This window comes from Xiphias gladius, chromosome 18, assembly GCF_016859285.1.
Source record: "Xiphias gladius isolate SHS-SW01 ecotype Sanya breed wild chromosome 18, ASM1685928v1, whole genome shotgun sequence".
NCBI classification, from domain to species: Eukaryota; Metazoa; Chordata; class Actinopteri; order Istiophoriformes; family Xiphiidae; genus Xiphias; species Xiphias gladius.
This window is the reverse complement of record NC_053417.1, coordinates 26583128-26606610: the sequence shown is the minus strand read 5'-3', so window position 1 is coordinate 26606610 and position 23483 is coordinate 26583128. Positions and strand designations below refer to the sequence as shown.

The following is a 23483-nucleotide window of genomic DNA, read 5'->3' as shown; positions in this document are numbered from 1 at the left end:
TGAAAAGAGGTTGTTCACGCATCTGGAATTTAAATTATTTTAGACCAAACCCAGCTGTCCTCCTGCTGAATGTACTGGTCAGAATTTTTTGTGTGTTCCTGGTCCTAGTTCCTGGTTGGTCTGACCCTAACCCCTCTAATAAAGCCTGTTTCCCTGTGGTTCATTCGTCTCGTATAAATGCATCCCATACTGGCTTCGCCAGACCACAGGGAGGCCACATTGTTTTGTGTAACCACTACATTAGCTGTGTTATTGAATGAAACTCCAATAACCACTTTGGAGCCGGAGCAGGATTATAACTTTATTTGTAAAACTCCATGTGTGCAAAGATGCAGCCCCAAAAGGCTTCATTAAAACGATATTAAGCAGAAAACAAAGATGACAATTACAAGAGCTTTGAGAGCTGACGAGGTAGGATTACCACAAACTAAAAACCAGATTAAAAAGATGAGTCTTTTGCTTCTTTTTTTAAATATCAAGGGAGTTTGGTTCTCACAGATCCGGGGGGTGTGTATCCCGCAGTTTAGGGCCATGAAAACAGAAAGCAGCCTCACCAGATTACTTTTGGTAAATATCAGGTACATCCTAGAGAGAAAATGTGCATCTAGATTTTGAACTTCATTAGGAGTTAAAAACTGTCACTGGCGATGTTCCTAAAACGAACAAATAATGTTTTCATTACTGTGTTAAAATGGCAAGTGAAATTCTGTTCTGAGCCTATAATCACTTCGAGATCTGTGACTTGTGTCTTAATCTGATCAGACCAACAGCCAAACACTGACCGGGATAGCAGTAGTAATTGTATTAGCAGTAATACTAAAACTATTGGCAGTAGTGTTGTACTACAAGCAGCGGTGGCACTAATAGTAGTAACACGTAGCTACTACTAGTATAAGTGTTGAGTAGTACTACTGGCAGTGGCAATAGTAGTGTTAGTACTAATAGCTGTAGTATCTGGGAGTAATAATAATGTTGATAGCAGCCTACTACTACTAATAATAATATACTTTATTTAATATCTTACTTAAAAAACTAGTTGTGAAGTGCTTCAATGCAGAAAAAAAAAATGAAAAGAGCTCTCAAGCCTTAAGAGCTGTTCAGACCGAGTCACCTACCTGGTGATGGGGTGGGCACAGGCTCTTATGGGTTAAGGAGTCTGAAACATAGGTCAAAGTTTTCAGCAAAATCCTTTGCAAAGTGGAGAGGGAGTCAGCGCGAGCAGACTAAAACCAGGGTCCGTCATGGTCCTGGTTCGAGCTCAGTGTCTGGCTGAGTGCTGCCATTGGGAAGTAGACAGAAACACTACGTCTGACACTGTGACTCCATTTACACCCGACATTAACATGCCATCTGTATCTGCATATCTGGATCCGAGGAAAAACACGATAGGATTGACCAGACCACATCTGGAGGTGGTCTGCGACGTGATACGATACGATGCTCCTCCTACATACAAGTGTTGAGTCCCGGCACACCTTGAAGTAATTACAAGTAGGGTAACACTTAACCTAAAGTTCCCCTATCGAGCATTTGTAAGCCACAAACCATTTTTTTTAAAAATGGTTCATAACGAGCTATGATGTAGTTGAAAGCAGGCAGAAGTGTTTATTAATGTACTTGTCAACAAGTGTCCTGTGGGCACCCATAGGTGAAGGCTGGTGTATAAACCCCATGAATGAAACAATATAGTAAAACACAGCTGTGATATTACGATTAGTTAGAATGGTTGACGATTACCGTACGTTAATAAACGTTTAAAAATGCCCTTATATCTGCTTACAACTACATTATAGGGAGCATTGTATGCCTTTATTAAACCGCAGACAGTGGACAGATGACAGGAAACAAGGGAAGCAAGAGAGGGGGAACAAAGGTCCCTGACTGGACATAAACCAGGCCCAGTGCTGTTTATGGTCATACCATCAGGGCACCACATGCATCAATAAGGCTGTTGTACTAAATCATAACTTTTACCTTTGATACTCAAACACATATCACTGTTACTATTTTCAATTACAATTACGTAAAGGATAAACAAACCCCATGAAAAGAGGGAAGCGGACAATAGATTTGAATGTGATCTGCTAACAATCATCGTCTGTGTATCCACAGCCTGATGTACACCATTCCTCTGTGCCATAGAGCTCCATTGTTGTCCAGAAGTTATTAAAAACATGTCAATGAACCATGAACATACTGGACGCTCTGTACATACACTGTTCTGCTGCCAGGAATACACACACGAGCACCAAATGCGTTTTCATCCGCTGCTGGAAATAGTCCCCAACCAGCGCCTACTCTCAAAAACCGGAGCGCCAAGCTGTTTTAGGAGAGGATTTCGCCTGATTTAAAAACAAAATTACTCACGCATGACCTGTTTTTAAAGATTCATTTCTTCAGTAGGGACGGACGGACTTGGGGCTGAGTGTCACAGAAGTGAAGTCAACGTACTGAGAGATGGACGGACGCGTTGTTGGTTTCGGTCTTTTCCTGGGATTTGCTGAAACTCCAGGGCTTTTTCCATTTCAGTCTTTTTCATGACACTGTTATTACTTAGAGGCTTTGATCTGTGCCATCTATGCTCGACTTACAACTACTTCAAGTCCATCGATTAAGTTTACTTATATCTGCTTCACAGACCTGAAAAATCTGTTTTACAGTGGTATGATAGTAGAAGAAAGAGCTTGAGCAATGACCAGCCTCATGTGTGAGTGTGTTGCTGTTTCTGTGTGCATGTTTAAGGCCACTCAGCGGGCCCCTCGATAATTAGAGGCTTCTCCAAATGAGGGAGCAATTGAGGGGAAGCAAACAGATTACTGCCCTGTCAGAGAGAGAAAGAAAGAAAGAAAGAAAGAGAGGTGGAATGCAGGAGACAGAGGGACGGAGGGGGGAGGAAAAGCAGGGAGAGAAAGGTAAGGCTCATCTCGTTGCTGCCTTCTCATTCCTCTCCAAAAACCTTGCATCCCATCTGCCTCAACATCTGACACCGTCTCGCCTCCCTCTCTATCGCCCGCTGATGCAAAAATAACACGCACGCCTTAGTTTAACGTGCGTATGAAAGGTCTTTGATCATTCTGGGAGGCTAATAGCAGAAATCTCATTTGATCTGCAGGTGTACACTTCTGTTCTGTGCCAAAAGCGGATCAAAGGAGGGCCAACTGCGACATGGTTAATATCTTAAAAATCGGCGGGAAATTACGTTAATGCACAGACGCCCTTTCATCAAAACACCCGCTTTCCACTTGAGTAGCCGCTCTTTCTTTTCCTCCCGCTTTTCGTAAGTTCAAGAGGCAAGAAGAGGGAGGGATGCGTTGAAGAGGAGGGAGAGGAGAGCGGACGCAGGGAGGAGATGGGGAGACAGGAGTCAGCAGTGTGAGTTGGCAGAGGTCAGCCTCAGAGCAACAAGCAAGAGGAAAACCCACACACACCACACACACACGCACAGACACAGCATGGATGCGGCGACTCTGTGCAACAGCAGATCAGGTTGTCCTGGCTCCTACAGATGCTTCACGGGACGCTGAGGACGAGGACGAGGTGAGTAAGTCGTCTACCTCTGCTTGTACTTTGCTCTTGATTTTCCCGGCTCTGTTTGGTCGAATTCAAATCCGGGGAGCGGGCTGTCACTTTTAATGAGGTAGGAGAGGTTTCACGTTTGGGAGTGTTTAGAGTGAGAGAGAATCTGTGAAAGTTGAAGAAAGGACCATTTCTGGCAGCAACAGTCAAGACAAGAATGGTGAAAATACTCCTACAGGTGTACAGAGAAGGATGGATTTTAGCTTTTTCGTCTCTGAGAAGAAAAGCGGTTATCGAACAGCAGGTGTCCAGTCTTCTAATTGGATTAACATGCCCAAAAGATGTCAACAAACTCGGTCGTGCTATTGTAGACTCAGAAAGAGGACTCAGGGGAACCGGCCATCAGCTAGACGGGCTGAAGTGGACTCTGTGTTCAGCACCTGGGTATCAAAACTGCATAGTGTTGTCGAACCGAATCCCCCGGCTGCACGGGCAACTGTGAAAATGGTAAGATTCTCATCTTCAGAAGGAAATCTTCGCGTCCTCGAGGTGCAGCTAAAAGGTTTTATTCCAGTAGATTATGCAACTATTTTTAAGAGAAATGGAAAAAGAAGAGAAAAAAACAGATGATTTCAGCTTCATCGTCTTGTCCTATTGTAAGCTACAAGCTCCTGTTTTATTTTTAAACAAAATAAAATATGTACTTTTTCTTTGGTCAGACGACATTTTTCACAAGAGGTCGATCTTAATTTACTGTCCTTTCCAGTTTTGTGTTTAGTGGCAGAGTTGAGGTAGAAAGCTATTTGAGGAATGCTGAGAGTAACCGGCAAACCTCGTGTGTGCTAATATAGATAGATGATAGTGTCAGTAGGTTTTCTTCATCTCCGCATTCCCTCTTGACAGTGGTGGAAGAAAACTCAGATATTTCACTTGAATAAAGTGACGACACAACAGTGTAAAAATACTATGCGACAAGTAAAAGTCCTGCATTTAAAATCCTCCCTCAGTAAAAGTACAGAAGTAGGATTATTATTATTATAAAACATACTGAAAGTCATTCTGCAGAAAAATGGCTCCTGTGTCTGATGAATTATCATTTAAGACATTGTTAGATTGTTACTACCGGTGCATCGATGCTGGTTGAGGTGGAGCTAATCTTAACTACTTTATATAAACCTAGCCCGTGTAGTCCAGTGGTCCTCAACCTCGGGGTCGGGCCCCTCCAAAGGGTCACCAGATAAATCTCATAGTTATCTGACACACGGCAGGAGGCCCCAGCCGTGCTTTTTTTGTGAGGGGGTCACTGGTGTAATATTTAATGATGCACTGTGTTTCTTAAGCTCTTCAAACGGGTTTTTGTGTTAAATTGCAGTCCGGACAGCAACTAGCAACTTCGGTTGCCACATAAATGCAGAGGAGTAAAAAGTACAATATTTTCCTTTGAACTTCAGAGCAGTTCAAGTATAAAGTACCATAAAATGGAAAATATTCAAGTGACGTACGAGACTGTACTGAAGCACAGCACTTGAGTAAAGGTACTTAGTTACTTTCCACCACTGTCCCTGCAATTGCTCTTCTTTTTGGTTTGGTAGCAAGTGCAGTTTTTTGAGTAATCCCCGACTGCCAGTTGCCAATTAGTGTGTAATGTAATGTAATGTAATCACCGAAGACGGACAAAACAACTGTGACCTTATTAGAATCTGCACGTTTGCACTCAGTAAACAGTCCCTCAACAGGGGCCCCCTCCGCGATTGTGTGCGTCGGCGTGTATGTTGAACACTAAGTGTGTGAGTGTGTGTGAAGGGCTGCTGTAAACAGGTTTCACGTCTCATTATCTCATAATTAATACGCTCACCGAAGCCCGACCCCACACGTACACACCTATTAACTTCAGCTGTGTGTTCCGCGCGTGCGTGCGTGCGTTTGTGGGATGTTTACAGGCGGAAGGATGCTCAGCTAAAATAGATTTGGTACCAACTTGACCACAAATATGCAGGCGTATGGACATGTCCAGAGTTGACGCTCTGGGGAGCAAGGGGCCACATAGACGGTCATCGTCCGCCAACTGTGAACTGCCGAGCGCCCGTGTTTCGTAACCACCGAGGTCACAGTACGTCCTGTGATCGTTTTTGGCAATATGATCGAGGACTACAGAGAAAAGATGGGAATTGCTAATTGGAAGTCACTAATTGGGCAGAGTATCAAACAATTAATCAACAGGCAGTGGTGGAAAGTAACGGAGTACTCTGAGGTACTTGTCCTTTACTTGACTATTTACGTTTTTTGCTACTCTCTACTTCATACTCCACTACAGGTCATACGTTTCAGAGGAAAATATTGTACCAGAAAGGTTGGGAGCCATTGGGTTAAAATGAAATTTTATAAACTCATCATACTTTTTTTTTTAATCATACTCATAATCTGCAAAGTCAAAGAAATGTAAAGAAGTAAAAAAGAACAAAATCTCCCTCTGATATCTAGTGGAGGTTTAAAGGGGCATTAAAAGGAAATACTCAAGTAAAGTACGAGTACCTCAAAATTGTATTTGAGCATTTGAGTAAATGGACAGAGTCACTTTCCACCACTGCGTGCGTCTCCTCTCCTCTCCTAGCCAACATGTCAGTCTCCACGGTAACAGACTCATACCCGTCCATCGACTGGCCGGTGGTCTCCGTGACCCCGGCGGGTACTAACGTCACGGAGCGGGAGCGTGACGCCGTGCTGGCAGCGGCCGAGGTGGTGGTGCTGGCAGTCATCTTGGCGATGGCGCTGCTCGGCAACGGCCTGGTGCTGGTGGTGTTGCTACGGCGGAGACGACACCACAACCCGCTGCACCAGTTCATGCTCAACCTCTGCCTGGCGGACCTGGTGGTGGCTCTGTTCCAGGTAGCACACACACACACACACACACACCCACTACATGCACCCCATCGCCGCATCTCACCCCACCCTTCCTTCCCCCTGCTCCTCCACCTCTTCCTCCCTGAGGTGTTGCCTCAGCTGGTTTGGGACGCCAAGGGCCGCTTTCCGGGCCCCGACTTTCTGTGTCGCCTGGTGAAATACCTGCAGGTCCTCGGGATGTTCGCCTCCTCTTACATGATCGTGGCCATGACGGTGGACCGCCACTACGCCATCTGCTGCCCCCTGCAGGCGCACCGCAGTGGGGCCACCCAACGCTGGAACTCCTTCGTCGTGCTGGCCTGGGGGCTGTCACTGCTGCTCAGCCTGCCACAGGTAGGACGGCGCAGGTGGGGTGACGCGGGGAGACATTAAGTATAAGAGTAGTAAGGCTGCTGCTCTGCCTGGAGGGTTAAAAACACCGGGAGAACCGCCGATATTTAAACACACAAGAGTAGAGTTACTCCAAAAAAAGGGAACAGGGGCATTGTTGCGGTTTCAGGCTATTTAGCTTAAAACCATCATCAGGGGCTGGTAGAGGTGTCAGGAAACAACAACTGGTAAATCGTAGGAGTTCCAGCTGATCACCCAGTTACAGTTAGGCCGACGATGTGACTGATCGTAAGATTGTTGGCGGTACGCTCGTTTGGACACTTCAAATGCTTTTTCATCCAAAATTCCCAAATTCAACTTCCCATATCATTCATTTGCTATCATGAATAGCATTCTGTTTCACATACTGTTTAACCACTTGATCTCTTACCACGCACACGATCACAAACGGTATACAATCTCTCAAGGCCCCGGACAATAAACCTCAAGGTTCAGTCACTGCAACGTACTTCCGACGGTCTCCGTTGCTGTAAAACGCTCATTAAATTTCACAACGCTTGTTTAATGTACAAAGCTGTAAATGGTGCGGCGCCTCCTTCATTTACCACATTCACCATTTCAGAACAATGGTGGGGGGCCGATTAGCCAGATCAGGATAAGACTTGTTGCCCCGAGGAGAAAAACACTGTTTGGCCAGACAGCTTTTGGGGTAAGAGCTTCCCAGTTTTGGAACATCCGTCCTCGTAAATACACATCCTTTGCATATAATCTTAAAAACTGGCTAAAAAGCCGCCAGACCTGCCGTCATACCCGACCATCGCTTGCTTTCCTCCGGTCTCATTGGGTTGGCTTTCGGTCTGTGTCACCTTTTAGCTTTTCACCATCTCTTCAGCTGTCAGCAGCTGGAAATTTAGTTAACGCTGCTTCTTCTGGCTAACGCTGGTGCATTTATAGTGACGTTGATCGGCGTGCCTTGTCCTTGTCGCCATGTCCCGTATAAAAACGGTTGTTTTCTCTCACCTCCAACTGCTCCTGGTGATGATTTTTAAGTAAAACCGCATCCACGCATCATCAGATTTGGTCAAATACGCACACAGGCGGGCGTGCGGATCTCTTGTCTTCACCCTCACCTCCGCGCACCTCTTCGCCTCCAGGTTTTCATCTTCTCCCGTTCAGAGGTGGCTCCAGGGGTGTACGAGTGCTGGGGGAACTTTGCTGAGGCCTGGGGCCTCAAAGCCTACGTGACCTGGATGACGCTGGCTGTCTTCATCCTCCCCGTCCTCATCATCACTGTCTGCCAGGTAGAGAGGAACTGACCAGACCACAAGAGACTTTACTCCGTATACAAGATAATGCTTCTTAAAACAATTGATGGGGTTATCAAGATTTTAAGTTACCACACTGGATGCCTCCTATTCCTTTGCCCTCAGGTGCGAATCTTCAACGAGATCCACAACAATCTGTACCTGAAGTCGGAGCGCCGCCTGTCCCCCACCTCCCTCCCTCCATCCAGACGGGACAGCCAGAGAGGAGGAGGAGGAGGGGAAGGCAGCAGAGGGAGGTCCAGTCTCTCCCTGTGTGTTTCACCCCTCACGTCCAGCAACCCTGTTAGTCACCCCGGCTTTGGCACCGGATCCACCTGTCAGCACCTGCCCCTGGGTCCGCTCAGGTCCAGCAGCGTCACCTCACACGGTGATATTCACACCTACACTGCTGTTCATCCTGGTAAGAGCCACGCAGAGAGCGGACTGCTGCCACTTTAGATAGTATGTTCATCTGTCCGGGCGGGCTTTGTGTAACCCACTTCTCCTCGAGGATCCTCGAGGTTTGTTTTCTTCCGTGTGCTACCCGATAAGCTTAAAAATCTCCTCCGGGGTCAAAGGTCAAAAGCAAGCGGACTGGATTATGTGTTTAGTGATTATACTGTGGGTAAAGTAGGATTTTTAGCCATGCAACTGGCACTGCCGGCAACTGCCCGTAAACCGATTAAACAATCAAGATATTAGGGGCTAATTAGCTAATTAGTGAGCTTTAGGGGAGCTGGTAGGAGGATTTTTTATTAATTTTTTTAATCTTTGGACAGAGTCGGGCTAGCTGTTTCCCCTTGTTTCCAGTCGTTACGCTAAGCTAAGCTAACCGGGCTGAACAGATGTGAGCGCTATCGATCTTCTCGTGTCGCTGGCAGATTTTTCCTTTATCGGGGCCTGACTCTATAAGATAATGGATTAAGTGAAAATAAAATCGCAACACGGTGCGATCATCAGGGCACCGTCTTCCCCAACTCATGTATACTTTACATTAAGAAATGTTAACAGCATATCATAAAATATTTAGGTATTTATAAAATAAGTGTCACACTTACAAAAGCAGACATGATGTTAACTGGTTTCATATTTACACATGTGCATTTCATATTTCTTGCCTATTTTACTGGTCCCATGGTCAGCTTTTTATTTATTAATTGATTGATCATATTAATATATTGTTTTTGAATTGAGTGGCTCCAGAGCCACACCATGTCTTCTTCGTGTATCTGTACAGTGTGTGTGTTAGTGTTACTACTGTTGTGGGAGTGTGTCTTTCTGTGTCGTCCGCTGTGCAGACGGGCACAGCTCTCTCCTCGGGGGAATAATAAAACCACCAAAACACTGTGATTTCAAGTTCCAAGTCCATGAGAGTTAGTTTTCACTGGCAGGAAATAGTCAGACAGTCGAAAACATAAAGTTTTTTTACATGCTGGAGTTGGCAGGACGTAATGTAAGGCACAGTATTCGGGGTTTGCCATAAAAGGCTGAATTCCCTCAGAACCACCAGGACGGTCCTTTAAAGTCCCGTCTGTGTCTCTGCGCCCTGTCAGCTGAGCGGCGGCCTTACGTGCTGCCTGACCCTGCGGCGCCCTCTGCTGCCCGCTGCCCCCAGCCCAAAGCCCCCGCCGCCCGTGCTGGAGGGGTTTCAGCGGCCATGTCAAAGACAGTGAGGATGACGCTGGTCATCGTGCTCGTCTACTCGCTCTGCTGGGCCCCGTTCTTCAGTGTCCAGCTGTGGGCTGCCTGGGACCCCGACCCACCTCAGAATGGTGCAACCACACACACACACACACACACACACACACACACACACACACACACACACACACACACACACACACACATCATTTTCTATATTGTACATCTCTCAGAGTTATGGCAATCTTCTTTACTCCCTACAAGCCTCTCTGTTATTTTGATTTACATTTTCTGCTACTTTCTACTTCTACTCCATCTCATTTCAGAGGAAAAACACTGTACTTTTTATTCCACTACATGTATTTGACTGCTTAAGTTACCTTACAAATAAAGATATATTTACATACAAAAACAAAAGATGAGCTCATGAAATGTAAAGCATTCTTATAAACTAGCAGCATAAAACATTTCCCCTGTACAAGAGTAAAATGCTACTTACACATTAATGCATCAACAATAATAAGCTAATAATGGAATAAATAGTAGTATATATATAACACATTATATTTTTTTTCTTGCAGTATGAGTGCTTTTACTTTTAACATTTTAAGCACATTTGGCAAATAATACATTAAAATAAGTTATAAATAATATAGTTTCCGTGCAAGACTTTTATCTGTGATTGATTATTTCTAAATTGCAGAATTTCTGTTGCTACGTTTGCTTAAGGGAAAGATAATGAATACTTCCTCCGATACTGTTAATGAAACAAAAAAAACTAACTCTCTTCATTCAGCACTGACTGTAAAGAACTTAAAGTATGAGGATACTGGCTCCTACAGACATATCTTAAGTAAAACATTTTTACTAAGATTATTCAGACAATAGTTTACGCTTTAGTCCAGGACTAAGCTTAATTTGTGGCTAAAATACAAATTAATTACACATCAACGCAGAAAGGAAATCATCAGGTGACAGCGATTTGACTTCAGCTTCTGTCTTTTTTTTCTTTTTTCTTCATTTATGCAGGACAGACTCACTGAGCACTTAGCTCTGCACTGTTTTGCATTCTTGCTGGCGCCCGAGTCACTGAGTTGTTTGAGGCGAGGCAGGGAGTGACATGCCTCAATTAAAGCGAGACAATGAAACGAGGGGAAGAACAAATACATTTTTAACTCTCACAATGAAAAAGCCCAGTTCTTAGGAAACCGATTGCAAGCTTGCTCGGTTCAGCTTTTGTGTCCTACGTTGTCTGGCAGGACCAGAAGCTGATGACGGCTAGTGTTGTACATTTTCTCATTTTAGTAAATTCTAGACAGACGTTGCAGAGTAACTGACATTCCTGAGTCGGTTTGCCGACTTTATCACTTTGTAAGGGACGGTACAAAGATCACTTGGTTAAATGTTAAATTTTTTAAACTGCAAGACCCTCCCCAGCTTGAATGCATTGTATTATATCACATTTGGACCCCTCTTTTGACTTAGAAAATAAAACAAAAACAACGACAAGCCTGATAATTAAAAGCAAAATTCAAGATGGCGTAATCTAATTTATTCCTCATATATTCATGGACTATTCATTTTCAGAGAATAAGAAGTGGACTTAAAAAAAAAGAATTTGAATAATATAATGATATATGCCAATTTTATGTGACACTTTTTGTTTTGTTTTTTTTTCTTTAACTTTTTGTTCTTATGCAGAAGAAAGTGAAGGAGGAAACGTAAAACGCTGACCTATAAATCTACCTCCTCTTGACCAATGGAGAAAATACGTAACCTCCCTGCTTTTCTGACGCCCCCCTGAAATAATTTGTGTACAGTCCCTCATGCTTTCTTTTGCATAGTTTCCCAGAAGCCTCTCAATCAATTATATCAGTTATATCCTGTAACTTTCACTTGATATGAGTTGACGAGTCGCTCGTGTATTGGGCCCTTTTTGTGTAATCACCTCTGTCATTGACAAACCTCCTCCTGCGTGTGTGTGTGTGTGTGTGTGTGCGTGTGTCCATGTGCGCATGCGCGTGTGCGTGCAGGTGCGGTGTTCACCTTGCTGATGCTGCTGGCCAGTCTCAACTCCTGCACCAACCCCTGGATCTACTCGGCCTTCTCCAGCAGCGTGTCGCCGGAGCTGCGCCTGCTGCTGCTCTGTCGCACCCGCACGCGGCGCCGGGGCTCCTCGCCGAGCGACTCCACCGCCACGCACACGTCCAGCTACTGAAGCCGCGCGCGCGCGTCCGCCGCACGGCCGGGTCACGCGTAAATACGCAGCGGAGTCCGCACGAGCCGGCGCCCGCTCTCCGTAGAACAGCGCAGAACCGGAAACGCGCGCTTCCCCCCGTGCGAGCGCGTCGGTTGTTAATAGAGGAAGAAGTTAGCTGGACACCTTTTTTCGAAATAAACTTCGCCGCTTTCTTGAGAAAAGAATCCATTTCCGTTTTCCGGGAATGAGCTAGCCTGGCTCTGTCCACAGGCTAGAGGACCCAGCCCGTCTGAAGCAGACTAATGAACCTGTTCTATCTCCACTGGTCAAACGGACGTGATATCTCATTATATAGTGATTCGTACGAAAAAAAAAAAAAAAAAGTAATAGTAGTTACCTGACTATTTCCTGGCTTGGAGCCTCCAGGTAGTTACTGGTTGTGTCCCAGAGATAGTCGGGCACACAACCTCACCTACAACCGCGCTGTGTCGTGTTCGGTGCCGGTCCCGGGCTGGCGGGCTCCCGTCGCGATGCTAAGCTAAGCTAACCGGCAGCTGGCGCGGCGGCCTCCCTTCGTATCGATCTGTGGACAAGCCGGCAGATAAATATTTCCCCACGGTGTCCAACCATTATTACTTACAAACTGCTGTAATAAAATTTGATAAAGTTTAATTATGGTAAATGTACCAATTTGTGCGGTTTTTCTCCATCTGCTTCTCCATCTGAAGATTTCTCCTCCAATTTTTTCGACAGAGCAAAACAAATGCAGTTTTGTTTTAAAAACTGTTTATTCATTCATTCAGCAGTCATATAAACACGTCACACATACAAACATAAAAACTTCTACCTCAAATCAAAGAAAGAAAACAGTTATTTTCCAGAAACACTGATGCTTGTTCTTTTTTGTTTTCATTTTTGAACACAAAAAAAGGTGCTGCGGTTAAGAACAGTACCGTTTTCAGAAACCCCTGCGCTGGAAAACACTCAATGAAATGGTTTTGTTCTATTCTTTCCAATGGTCACCTTTTCAGCGATTCGTCTCAAAGGCAAAATAACTGCAGGTTTTACTCAATTTTGAATTTGAGTCAATCAAACCGTCCTGTCGCCCGACAGCGAACTCACCCAAGACGGCATATGTGTCAAGTCTGTCGTTAACCGAGAGAAAATCTGGGCTTAGAGCAAAGGGGATGTGGACACAGAGAAACCAGGGCAGTCCCGCAAACAATTTCTCTACGGCTTCCACTGAACCATGGACCTGTCCCGCTGTCCCAAACAGAGCTCCACCTCAAATTCAAGTACGCGGGCAGGTGAATGCTTCAGGTGGAACCAGAGAGAAACTATTCTCCCCCTGGCGCCAACAATACCTCGGAACAACAAACAGTGATTTTTGTCAAAATCAAATAACATTTACGTTTAGATGACAACTTACATTTTGTAAGTAAGTGGTTTTAAAACGACTCCTTACGTTTGGTCATGGTACAGCTTTCAAAAAGCAAAAGGTAGCATACAGAGTACATGGTACACCCCTTTCAACACATTCATTCATTTACTTCAACAGAAAACGTGATCTGCCTCCCCGGCTGTCGCCGTATTGCTTCGCCCGCTCAGACATCCCTCTCTGTGGAGAGACAGATGTTGGAACAACTGACCATGCATCAGGGAATTTTAAAAAAGTAGTGATCCATTACAAAAACATTTGTATCTTTCATTTGATCGGGGTTGTCTTCAGAATATAAAAAGGACATTTTCGTTATTGTCAACAAATCCCATGAAAAGACAGAGACTTACACCGTGTTAGTCCGTCTCTCGATACTTCTCTGTGGCACTCAGCCCCAAGACCAATGCTTCCTAGTGATGATGTAAATCTTTAAGAACAGGCTGAAAATATATAGTTTCTTTTTTTTTTTTTTTTAAAAAGGACTCCTTACTTTCCAAAAACTGTGCATTTGTTGGGGACTGTTTTCTGCTACAGAGAAATAACACACTAGTGAATATTTCCAGGAGCAGGATGGTGTGTGTGTGTGTGTGTGTGTGTGTGTGTGTGTGGTATCGACTCAAAATAAGCTACAGTCCCCACGTCGCCAAGTACAATGGTCTGGTTATTGGTGTGTTTTTAACTGGGTGTGCCTTAAATCCTTCCCTGTTCACTATGTAGTGCACAACTTTTTCTGTCCGCCATTTTATTTGAGCACCTTAACTTTATGTGTGTGTGTGTGTGTGTGTGAGAAATTATGGCACTAGACCTTATCGTGCCCCCAGGAAATTCCCACAATGGAACTACCGTCTGCTAACAATCCCCAAACTGTTTGCAGATGAGAAAATTAGAGCGGAGCGACTCAACACTCGTCAGCGCCGGCGCGGAACGATAACGGTTAATAAGCATCTGAAATCTCGTTTCACTGCTCACTATACAGTAAACTGCTGTTCATTACACAGGGAGAGGTACGCGAGGGAGTGATGTAAGACACAGCCGAAGGTGTTGGACAAACAACAGAGGTCTGCGGCACAGAGGAATAAAATATATCAGGCTCTGTCTACGCAGACGGCAGTTGTTACCAGACCTGCAAATGGATTGGTCGACCGGCAGAAAATCAATCGGCAACAATTATGATGATGGAATAAAAACATTAAGAATTTTTTTGAAGCAAAAACGGCACACAAAAAAAAAAAATTCACAGGTTCAAGCTTCTCAAATGAGAATATTTGCTTGTTTCCTCAGACTTCTATGACAGACAACTGGATATCTTGACATTTTCAGACATTACCTCGGACTACGGGAACCTGTTGTGGACATTTATCACTAGCTACTGACATTTGTAAACCAAACACTTAACTCAGAAAATGATCGGTAGATTATTCGATGATAAAGTTACTGTTGTACTTGTTAGTAGGATCGGTTCATTGTTAAGTTCTGGTCTTTTTCCAAGGGATTTGTTGACGATAAGAAGAATAGAGAACAGCGTTTTATGGAGCTGTGGGTAAACATTATTCCCGCTTCAAGAAATGATCACAGTACAAATCTACAAATGAAAAACAGTCTGTAGAAAAAAAGAAGTAAAAATAGTGACCCTTCCTTCAAAACTATTACTTATTTCATTTGATCAGATTCTCATTGTTGCAAAAATTACACATTTTCAGCAAAGCAATAATTTTAGAATAATAAAACATTTAAGTTTAAAAACATTTATACCAAATAGTGAATTGTTTAAAACCTCCATTTATTTTTCCACAATCAAAAATAGGGAAAGTTTGTTCAGGCTGAAGAGGGCGGACATGTCTCATGTCTTCTGTTTCCTCTACTTTGCACACAGAGACCGCCCTCGAACAAGAGTTGCTCCGACGGACGTAAGCCCAGCCACTGATCGATGCCTAATTAATCACCTGATCGATCTGTGATCGATTTGAAACTACAAAGACTGTGGATCTGATATGACACATTTTGTGCAGTCTCGAGACAAACTGCAGGACGAGCTGAGAATTTCAAACAAATGAAATGATGAAACCGGGCTACAGTTGAAACTGTCTGCTTGCTGACACGAACAAACACACACATTGTCTCTCACTCGCTCACGCACGCGCACGCACACACACACACACACACACACACACACACACACACACACACACACACACTTCCTTTTCTCCAAATCGATTAAAAAGATTACTTGCTGTCAGATTGTCATTATACATTGAGCTAAAATAGATTTTTTTTTTGTTTAAAATCACTAAAAGTTTTCTAGATATTGTTGTAAACTAAAATGTGTTATTCACGATTAAAAAACAACACTATAGGGTGCTGCCAGTCCTAAAATCCAAAATGATGAAAAATAAGGATGTTTGTGTGATTCAGAGTGAGATTTTATTTATTTATTTTTTTTCCTGTTTGGGCACCAAAGCTGGTCAGGTCAAACCGCACACGCACACGCTATTTCCATCTATGTGGATATTCTGCACAAACCAGCACGTGGTGTCATTTAATAGCGCGAGTCGTCTCGTGCTGCCGGTTACACAGCAGATAAAGCTGCGGGCCATGACGAGTCCAAACTGTGTGGCTGTTTTTTTTGCTCAAATGCGTCTCATCTCCATCACTAAAACAAAGGTGTGATGAGCTGCTCTGGTCGGAGGGCGTGTGGTACAAAATAGCATAAGTGCACACATACTTATGTACAAGCAGACCATTAACAAGTGCCCTCTACACTGCAGGTAACTACCATTATAACCGAGATTCAGGAGCACCTCTGAAAAGATTCATACCTTAGTTTTCAACTTCCTTACTTTCCTACATCTTTGAATTTTTTATACATTTCTCAGTTTTTGTGCTGTATATTCCTGACTAAAGGTTAAAATATTGCCGCTGTCGTCGTAAGCATTTCTTCTCCCTGTGTCCCAATCAGCTTCCAGAATTCTTTTACCCCCATTTTGATTCGTTTTCTTTTGTTCTCCTGCATAAATCTGCATAAAAACCTGGACCTAACGTGTGAACAGACCGATACATTATACTCTAACTGCACCTACGATAATATGAATGTGTCCTTTTAATTCTTGTTCAGCCCTTGAAGAGTGAAGCAACGCAAGTGTGTGTGTATGCAGAATGAGAGGGACAATGTACAGTATCTCTATGTACTGCAACAAAATATTCTGTTTGACTCTGAGCCTCAGCTCGGCTAAAGCTGAGTCGAGGCCGAGCGACTTGCGAGAAGACCCTGAGTGTGAAGTCCTCGGTCTGTCAGTTGTGCGTCTATCTGGTGTTTACGTAAGCGGTGCGCGTGCTCCCGGAGGACTTGAGTTTACCAAAGGCACGTCGAATACCGAAACTAGAGGTATCAACGCAGTGATCGCTGCTTGACAAGCTTTACGGTCGGCTAAGCTTCACGTCACAGCAACAGGTCTCAGTTCTTAATGATAAAAATAACAATTTCTATGGCTTCAGGGTTGTGTACACGGGTTTTATCACTCTATAAAGACAGTGTGTGGTTGTACTGAGTAACTGCAACTTTCATGTGTGTTTCTGCGAAGTGTGCGATGGCGTGTGTGCGTCCTTCTCGAGTCAGCTTTTGATTCTCTAGACCGTGTCCTCGTCCATCCTGGTGACGTCATCCAGCGTGACGGCCTTGTTCTCCTCCTTCGCCTCCTGGCCGGATTTGGATGGAGAGGGAGGCGCCAACATGGCGGCGCGCTCCTCCTTGGGCTCCTCTCTTTCTCTCCTCTCCTCCTCCTTCCTCTCCCGCTCCACCAGGCGGTAGTTGATGCCCATTCCCACGAAGAGGAAGACGCTGGCGACCATGAGGATGATGCCACAGGTTATGTAGGTGTAGTTATAGCTGTGGTAGTAGTTGTAGAAAGTACCTGAAGGTGGACGAGGGAGTGAGAGAGACGACTCAGATTTTACATCCAAAGATCAAATGATGAATGAAGCATTTAACGTGTCACATCAGGCTGATGCCCAAACTGTAACTAGTGCAGGTGTTGAAGTGAGAGAAGAAGGATCTACACTGTCTAAAAACCAAACCAAGGCATGCTGGCGGTCTTACCCGTTAGCGGTGGGCCCAACAGCACTGGCGCGCACTCCACTATAGTGACTAGACCCACGGCTGAAGAAAACCTCTGCGCTCCCACCAGGTCCATCAGTGTCTCAAACAACACGGCACTCAGCCAGCCAAACGCAAAGCCGAAGAAGATGGCGTACACCACAAATCCAGTGTAGTCAGTCGACAGCGGCGCCAGCACGTGGCACACACCGTTGTAAAGGACGGCCGCAGCGAAGAAGTACTGCACCCTAGGCCGGACCCACTTGGTGTTAGCCAGCAGGCCCATGGAGGGCCGGGCAAACATGTCAACGAACGCCAGCACTGACAGCAGGAAGGCCGCCTTCTCTTTCCCGATGTCTTTACTCTTGGCATAATTAGAGAGGAAGACAAGCGGAGCAAAGAGGCCGAAGAACATAACAACGTTGCCCATCAGGTAGAGCAGGAAGCCGCGGTGTTTGAACAGCGTCAGGTCGATGAAGGAGTTGATGGTCTGCAGGACCGTCTTCTTAGGCTGCGGCTGTACTGAGTCCCCCGCCTTGGCCTCGCCCGCCTCCAACTCGGGCTTTGCGGGCTGAGGTTTGGGCCCGATGGGACGCATGAGGGAGCCAGCCACGCAGCAGTTGAGCAGGAGCCCACCCAGGATGAGGAAGCTGCCTCTCCACCCAAACTCATCGTAGAGCCAGGAGTTGAGAGGGGCCAGGGTGGACAGAAACACGGGGCTGCCGGCCATAGCGATGCCGTTGGCGATGGGCCGGCGCTTGTAGAAGTATTTACCGATCATCGTGAGGGCTGGATTCAAGTTGAACGCCAGTCCCAGACCTGGGGGGGTCAGAATAGGAGGGTTAAACAAGGAGAAGACTAATTGATGGAAAACAAAACTGAGCTTTGTAAGTACATTGTACCGTCTTGGTCCAAATATAAGACAAAAAGTTGGGGTCATATTATCTTCGAAACTGATGTTGTGTTTGAATGGAGCAGGTACTGGTCCCTACGTTACATTACGTTCAAGTCCCTGAAAACTCGGCACAAAAACAAAACAAAACAAAACAAAACAAAACAAAACACATATTTAGGTTTTATTTATTAAGACTTTAACAGTGGAGAACTCTGTATCTGCTTCATCAGGATTACGTGGTTTGACTGAAAGTGACCAAAAATAGCGGAGATTCACACAGAAGTACGTCGTGAAGCAACCACCGCTTTTCCAACTTTGGCCAAAAAATGTGTGTTCATGTAGGATCCCGCTGCTTCTAAGAGGCTTATTGGGAACGTAAATTTTCAGAGCCTCTAAGAGAGTCTAGCACGCCTCCTTTACGTTCTTACTGTTGCTAGGGCCGAGTTTCTGTGGCTCCGGTTAAATATTTTGCTTCCACGGAGGAGGTAATTTCTGAAACAGGGGGAAACCGTCTCCCGACACTTTTACTGCAGAGACGGACCCGGGACAGAATCATCTGTCAAAGCAGCCAAAACATACTGTTGCCACTAAATGTCACGGCGAGGAGCTCAACAAAACAGAGCCTGGAAAACGCTGGCCGGAGAAAATCACTCCGACTGCTTCAAGAGCCTGACGGGAGAGTAATCGAGTATGTGACTGATGAATGGACCCGAGAATCAGCTGCACTGGAAATCGTACTCGCTACACAAATGTGGAATTTATGGTTATGGTTTAAACGTTACACTTTTACATGAGAAGAGGTCTCTCGATATATCGATATCCTCCCCTCGGACTAACAGAATCTCTAGGGGAAACTTTCCCAACAGGACTATGCTCAAAAGGTGTTTCTAGTCTTCAAAAACTCTTTTTCCCAAAACGGGTGTAACAGGAAAGTATTTAACAATCAATCAATATTTTATAATCGAGGTCGTCTTATATTCCGGCCAGTACGATAAATTTGACGTGAACACTCCGCTCAGGATCAACTTCAGAGGGTGCATTTACGTTGGAAGTGGGCACAATACTGACCTCCCACTACTCCTATGAAGAAGTAGAGCTGCTCCACGGTGTTGCAGTAGGAGGCCGCGACCAGCCCCGACCCCGACAGACAACCACCGACTATGACGATGGGCCGGCTGCCAAACTTGTTCACAAGGATGCTGCTGATTGGACCTGGAGAGAGTGGAGAGAGGGGGCGAGAAGGACGACTGATAAATTAGGTTTAGTGAAGGTTTAGCAAATCCTCTCCTTTTAGGAGCCATGAACAGAGAATTTTTGGCAATTTTGCTTAAAAAATGAATAAATGATTCACCGATTACTGAAACAGTTCCCGTTTGGTTTTCTGTAGAATGACTTATCGATTAACTTATCGATGATTGGGAAGCAATTACAATTAGATGAACAATCGATTCATGTCATGTATAAATGTAAACCGAATATCTTTTGGGTTTGGACCGTTGGACAGACAAAACAAGACATCTGTGGCTCTGAGAAACCGTGTTCAGCATGTTTAACAATTTTTTGACGCTTTACAGACTAAGCAAATAAACAATGGCAAAAATAAAATGATCTCCGGATTAACCAATGATGTAAAATCAGTAGTTGCAGCCCTAGATGAATTGTTTAAGTTATTTTTCAAACAAAAGTAGCAAACATAGCCTTGTTTCAGCTTCTACATAGGGAATATGTTCTGCTCTCCTTTGCATTACCCGAGAAATAAACTGCGTATCAAAACAAGACATCTGAGGATATCACCTTGGTCTTAAGGAGATTGTGAAGGGCACTTTTCACTGTTTACGTAATTTTAAGTAATTGATAAATGAAAAAAAAACAAAACAATAATTTGCAGTTAATCGACAACAAAACGTAGTTGCATTACTATATAGATATATATATATTTATATATGAGCATTATATATACAGGTAATACAACACAAGGACATACAAGTCTATTAAACTGTACTAGTCCCGATACTACTGCAAATACAATGCTGTTACGTCAGCCCACCATTTTAACTGTTCACCAGCAGGTGGTGCTACGACGGCACAAATAACAGAGGGACAATGACTGATTGTGTAACAGCATCGTTTGTATTGAGGTTACGGAGAGAAAGGAGGGAGGGGAGGTGAGAATATACTGGGGAGGAGGAGGGAGGCACACAGTGCACGGTACAGCGCAGCATTTTATTGTGAAGGGATGTGAGCCAAGGGATTACAGGAGGATGGCAGGAAGATACGGAGAGAGAGAGAGAGAGAGAGAGAGAGGAGGAGTGACGACGTCCACGTGTCTCAGCTTGCGTGCCAGCCTCACTATGAATGAGCCTTCACACGGACCCAGGCTGACACTGGCTCTGCTGGATGTGAATGCAAGGCGAAGGCTCGCAAAACCTACACAGCAGCTCTGTGTACAACTGTTCGGCATGAAAGGGGCAAAGAGGCACGAGGGAGTGGGACGATCATTCCTCAGGCCACTGAAGTGCTACGTGGGGAGCACTTAGGTCAAAGCGGCCCAGTCTAGTACACCAGTCCCCGGAATAAATCCTCCCTTCATGAAGGTTCTGACGTTCAGTTGTTGATGAAACTTTTTCAAGAGAGGTGTTGACTCAACGGTCTTTTTGGAGGCTGCAGTCTGTGGTGTTTGTGGCAATGCCGCGTTTCGTTATACTGACAGGTGTTTTTCTTTATACTGTTCACCCCATATACATCAAATGAGGGTGGGCCGATTCATATCAGTATCCTATAACACCTTCTAATCACCGCATTACAGATTGTGACGATAATCAGCAGAATAACAATAAAAAAAAACAATCAGCAGATGAATTTTTATTTTTATTTTTATTAAATATGAGTGATCTCAGAGGACACACTTGTTCCAGTGTCACTACCAGGGTACTCTAAACCGGCATCCATTTCTCCTCACAACCAGCCTGGGCGCTCCACACAGACCGTGGTGGCTTTGCCCTTGGAACCTGGCAGCCGTCCACAAAGGCCGGAGGCGCTCTGTAAGCACGAGCATTCACTCACGCACCAACCAAATACCTCTCGCCGACACCTCGTTTCTGTGCTGTAAGTCACCGAGGGTCTGACCGCGCGGCACAAAGCCTGCGTTGGTGGGTTGACATGTTCGGGGCGGTGGGTTTCCATTGTTGGGTCAAACAGGAGATAAAAGGAGGCAAAGACAGAGACTCGTGCTCCACTGAAACACGGCGAACACACCCGACTGCAGCATTTCTTCTGAGCTCATTTCGGCTTGACTGTAAACACATATGAAACCTGCACAAGGGCCTGGACAGGAATGAATCTGCATCCACTCGACACACCCACACACATAAACAAATCAGTTGCGACAGTCTTTCTTGCTGTCTGGCAAAACACAAAGAGGGCAGTGAGTAGTGTTCTCAGAGATATTATATAAACGATTCCCCCCCCCGCCCCTCCATCATTTGCGCTCTCTCTCTCTCTCTGAGAGAGGAAGAACAACACAGAGCGGAGGAAAGTCCTGTCCTCAGCTTTACCCGGAACGAGCGCACGTCGGGAGCGAACCCAGCTGGGGCGAGCTCTTCCTTTGTCTAACTTTAGCCGTGACATTTTTGCTCCTTGCGGTGCAGAAAAACAGGTCTGTTAAGCCATTCGTTACGGAGCGAGCGCTCATGGGCGGTCGCCATCTGAAGGGTATGCGGGAGGGCGGCAGCTGGCGTTGACGAGTCAGTCACAATAGGAACAAAATAGAACAGAAGGGGGACAGGTGAAACAGCTGACTGGATTTGCTCCAGCGGTTACTGAGAAGGCATCGCATTTCTCCGCCGGTCACGTCACTCACAGACCGACGTCCTCCATGTGGACCCAGCCGTTACAGGAACAGTTTGACATTTTGGGATAATACGCTTCTTGCGACGAGAAGATCGCCACCACTCATATCTGTGTAATAAAAAGAAGGTTTGAGTCGAGAGACGGTTAGCTTAGCTTTGCATTAGGACCGGACACAGAGGGAAACAGCTCGCCTGGCTCTGTCCAGAGGTCACTAAATCTGCCTACCAGCACCTCTAAATCTCTTTAATAAACATGTTACATCTGGTCAGTTCAATCTGTACAAAAGACAAAGTGTAAAAAGTGGCAAGTTGCGTTTTTTGTTTTTTTTTTTACAGGGGGCTATGTGCCGTTTTTTATTTTTGTTTGTTTCGTTTCGTGTTTAAGTATTTTTTGAGAATCTTGAGTCTTTATTATAAACAGCTGTGTTGGCATCTAAACCCCTAAACTACGTTGGCCCGCCATGCCAAACTATTTCCTCAGGTAACTGCTCCCTGCCAAGAAATAGCCTGCGACACGAGCTCCCGTGAAAACCACTGCTTGACGATTTAAACCTAAGTTTTTCGAGCCAACGAAATATAAGATTAATTAGTGAGCTTCAGATTTGCTGGTAGTTGGATTTGTTTACCTTTGGACAGAGCCCGGCTAGCTGTTTCCACCCGTTTTCCAGTCTTTAAGCTAAGCTAAGCTAAGCTAAGGTGCCCTGGCTCCAGCCACTTGAGAAGATTATCATTTATAATTTAGTATAATTTAGTTTTTGGTTGTCAGAAATGTGCAAACTAGTTAAAAGACTGTGTTGTACTGGACTGGAATATACTGAGAAGTGTTTCTAATCTTTTTGTTCACCCTATTCACATACATGAGGGGTCAGAATATTAGAAACGCCTCTGAATGTAATGTAGTCCAGCACATGACCAGCGCCGTGACCTTGATACTAAAACATACAATTTGATTAACATCTCTATTACATTATAGGCATGATAAAAATAGACTTTATGGCAGAACCGCTGCAGCGGATTGGGTCAGACCGCATAGGTGTACCATAAACTGGCCACTGAGTGTATTGCGTGCGCCTCTATTCTACACCGAGGAGCCAACTTGGACAGTAATTTGATGTAGACCTGCATAAATCCAAACTCTGCCTCTCCAGGCTTAGCTTAATCTTATCAATATCTGATAAGCCCCAACACTTATTGCATTAAAACATGCTGGTGCGCACGCGCACACGAGTTCCTCCTCAGACACAGGCTCTTTTCACTCCCACACACAAGAAGAACAGAGAAATCCTTACAAAGCACAAGAGGAGTCAGAAAGAGAAGTCA

At 44.9% G+C, this 23483-nt stretch overlaps 2 protein-coding genes across 6 annotated transcripts in view; one reads left to right on the top strand and one right to left on the bottom strand.

Annotated features, from left to right (window-relative positions):
* Positions 1–2863: 2863 nt before the first annotated feature.
* Positions 2864–11914, top strand: LOC120803374 (vasopressin V2 receptor-like). The gene is made up of 8 exons (XM_040151766.1): positions 2864–2912; positions 3446–3541; positions 6128–6402; positions 6505–6750; positions 7902–8048; positions 8178–8426; positions 9610–9823; positions 11726–11914. The coding sequence occupies exons 1-8, from the start codon at positions 2864–2866 to the stop codon at positions 11908–11910; spliced, it is 1461 nt and encodes a 486-aa protein (XP_040007700.1). The 3' UTR covers positions 11911–11914.
* Positions 11915–12738: 824 nt separating this feature from the next.
* LOC120803540 (monocarboxylate transporter 1-like) overlaps positions 12739–23483 on the bottom strand; it is a 32272-nt gene continuing 21527 nt past the window's right edge. For all 5 annotated transcript variants that reach the window (XM_040152069.1, XM_040152071.1, XM_040152072.1 and 2 more), the window contains exons 3-5: positions 19384–19527; positions 17424–18239; positions 12739–17238 (exon numbers count right to left, since the gene is read on the bottom strand). In XM_040152069.1, coding sequence (XP_040008003.1) covers positions 16955–17238; positions 17424–18239; positions 19384–19527 — 1244 coding nt within the window. In that variant the 3' untranslated portion in view covers positions 12739–16954. The remainder of the gene's footprint in view (positions 17239–17423; positions 18240–19383; positions 19528–23483) is intronic.

Bases quoted from the DNA above. Each gene is read 5' to 3' on its own strand.
- LOC120803374 (XM_040151766.1), top strand. From the start codon at position 2,864: ATGCAGGAGACAGAGGGACGGAGGGGGGAGGAAAAGCAGGGAGAGAAA. The intron at 8,049-8,177 runs GTAGAGAGGAAC...CTTTGCCCTCAG, and splicing joins TCATCATCACTGTCTGCCAG to GTGCGAATCTTCAACGAGAT. The intron at 9,824-11,725 runs GTGCAACCACAC...GTGTGCGTGCAG, and splicing joins CCCCGACCCACCTCAGAATG to GTGCGGTGTTCACCTTGCTG.